Source organism: Charadrius vociferus, unplaced genomic scaffold (genome assembly GCF_000708025.1).
Source record: "Charadrius vociferus isolate BGI_N301 unplaced genomic scaffold, ASM70802v2 scaffold828, whole genome shotgun sequence".
Lineage (NCBI taxonomy): Eukaryota > Metazoa > Chordata > Aves > Charadriiformes > Charadriidae > Charadrius > Charadrius vociferus.
The window spans coordinates 1,138,270-1,140,785 of NW_009649708.1; the positions used below are offsets into that span (position 1 = coordinate 1,138,270).

General features: G+C 61.9%; 1 protein-coding gene across 1 annotated transcript in view; it reads right to left on the reverse strand.

Annotated features, from left to right (window-relative positions):
* Positions 1 to 2,078: 2,078 nt before the first annotated feature.
* Positions 2,079 to 2,516, reverse strand: part of LOC104291464 (amyloid beta A4 precursor protein-binding family B member 3-like) — a 5,169-nt gene continuing 4,731 nt past the window's right edge. Inside the window, exons 10-11 of the mRNA XM_009890699.1 lie at positions 2,361 to 2,469; positions 2,079 to 2,272 (exon numbers count right to left, since the gene is read on the reverse strand). Coding sequence (XP_009889001.1) covers positions 2,079 to 2,272; positions 2,361 to 2,469 — 303 coding nt within the window. The remainder of the gene's footprint in view (positions 2,273 to 2,360; positions 2,470 to 2,516) is intronic.

Genomic DNA, 2,516 nt, shown 5'->3' on the forward strand with positions numbered 1-2,516 from the left:
GCTCCCAGGGGTCCCAGCAGGGGGGTACCCAGCGTTTGCTATTGGATAGCTGCAGGGAAGCACCCCCAAGCCAGCCACCTCTGGGCAGGGGGCGCTGGGGACCTGCCTGGCTGTTGGACTTGTGCCGAGTGCCCCAGGGCTGTGGCCCTGCCGCAGGCAGCACAGGGGCAGCTGTGGCATCAACTGCCATGGGGCATCCACATCAAGACTGGACCCCCTGCGCTGTGCCTTGGCAGAGCTCCAGGAGCCTCAAGGGGAGGAACAATGTGGGGAAGAGCTTCTGGGCAGGAAGTCTCCCATGTGGGAAGCCCCACAGTGGCTCCAGAGCCAGCCATGCCCCTGAGCTGTGGCCAAGCACTGGGCCCCACCCCCTACTCCAGGCTCAGGCCATGGTGCTCGGAGATGGGGGTGGCCAGGGGCCAGCAGTGCCTGACAGCACCCTGCTTTTGGCAGGTACCCGCATCACCTACGACCGCAAGTTCCTGCTGGAGTGCAAGAATTCACCCGTGGTCAGGATGCCTCCCTGCTGCCTGCCCCAGACCCCCGGTGTCACATCCCTGGCCCAGTCCAGCCTCGTCAAGCTGGAGGAGCTCAAGGAGCAGAATGAGAGTGAAGAAGCCATGCCAGGTGAGCAGCCCCAGTGTGCAGCTCCTGCCTATGCACTGCCTGTGACAGGGGGAGATCCCAGCTCAGCCCCAGTTCTAGCTCCTGCCCCCTTTGCCTGCATGATTCTCCCAGGGCAGCCCCATCCTAACCCTGGCCCTGTATCCCTCTGTACCCTTGCAGATCAAGACCAGTTTGAGATGGACATCTGAGTTTCCAGCTCCCTGTCTCCAGGCCATGGCTGGGCCTGTTCCTGGGCCTCGTGGAGGTGCTGGCACCATGACCAGCTGGCTGCAGCCCTCTCTGATGCTGGGGATGGACGTGTGACACCTCAGGCTCTAGCACAACTGGCTGGTGCAATTGCCTAGGAGCTCATGCTTGATCAATAAAAACACCATGAAACCCCTGTGCTGACCTGGTGCATCTCTGTTGCGACTCCGCTGGGTCCTTGGAGCCCCAGGGAGATGTGCTAAGAGGAGCCAGGCAGCACCAGGAGCACTTTGAGGCTGTGGAGATCTCTCCCTCCTGCACCAAGACCCTGTGGGCTGCAGGTGGTGAATGCAGGACCTCAGGGTCTACTCCCAGGCTGGGGGTGCGACATGCAGCCTGCCCCAGCTGTGGTGGGGGCAGCTGGTGAAGTGTCTTGCGAGTGCAGGAGGGAGCAGCACAGTGCACTCTTGCCTGCTGTCCAGGGTAAATGTCAATGTCTTTGGCTTACCTGACCTGGCAGGCATCACTGGCACCAGCGTGTTTCTCCCTGGATCTCCCTGTCCCTGGGTCCCAAACTGGGTCTTTTGGGTCCCAAACTTGCTTCTGAGCTGTGCCAGGACAGGCAGCAGCCCAGTTGGGAGCACGGGCTGTAGCTGCGGCACAGACCGTGGCATGGCACAGCTCTGGGCTGGCAGCAGGTCAGCCTCCCCAGCCAGCCTGGAGCGCTGAGGGCTGTCTCTTCCTGCAGCAGAGCTGGGCCATGTGCCTGCTGCTGTAGGTCCCTCCCACTGCCAAGGCAAGGCCAGAGGGCGGAAAGGGGGAGCCAGGCTTTGCCAACCCCTGCAGCAGGGAAACACATTGCTGCCCACTCCACCTGGGTGACACTGGGGGTGCTGCCAGGGCCATTCCTTCTCTTCATGTCTTGTGGGCTGGAAACACCCTGCCAGGCCAGAGCCCCTTGGCCAAGCCCAAAGCAGCCAGTTGGATAGCTGTAGGGAACTCGCGTCTCCTGCTGCTCCTGGGAGAGGACTGGGACGTGCCTGGTGCCAGAACCCCAGGACAGGCTGGGGCCAGGGGCAGATTAGTGCTGTTTATTAAACATCATGTAGTGAATCACCATCAAAATGTCACAATGATTAAAATCCCCTTTTCCTGGGTGAGGACTGGGAGGTACCCACACCCCGCTGGGTGATGGGGACTCTTCTCCTGACGGTGGCCCTGGGCTGGGGCTCCCCTGCTTGCAGTCTGCACCCCTGTCCCTGGCATCAGGGATCTTCCTGGCCAGGCTCAGCGCTGGTGCTATCATCTGTCACCACAGCCGGCTCTGCAGCAGGCAAGCTCCTTGTCTCAGCGATCAGGCGCTTGACACCCACCAGCCACTGGCTCACCTCGTTAATGTGGTCCACCATGAGTGAGCGGTGGATCTCATCAGCTGCATCCCAGTGCTGTTGCTGGAGCTCTGCCAGGAAAGGAGGACCCTGTCAGTGGAGGGGGGAGTCAGCCTCCCTGGGGCTGCCTGATGGCCTGCAGGCTAGGCCCCTCCTCACCTTGCACCAGGAGGTTCATCCTCTTCCTCACCGGGGCGGACAGCTTGCCCTGAGCCCAGGCATCCTCCAGCACCATCAGCCGCCGCCCGATGTCGTCGCACACTTGTTTCTGGAAGCAGAGATGAGCTGGAGAGGACACCTGCCCCGCCTAACACC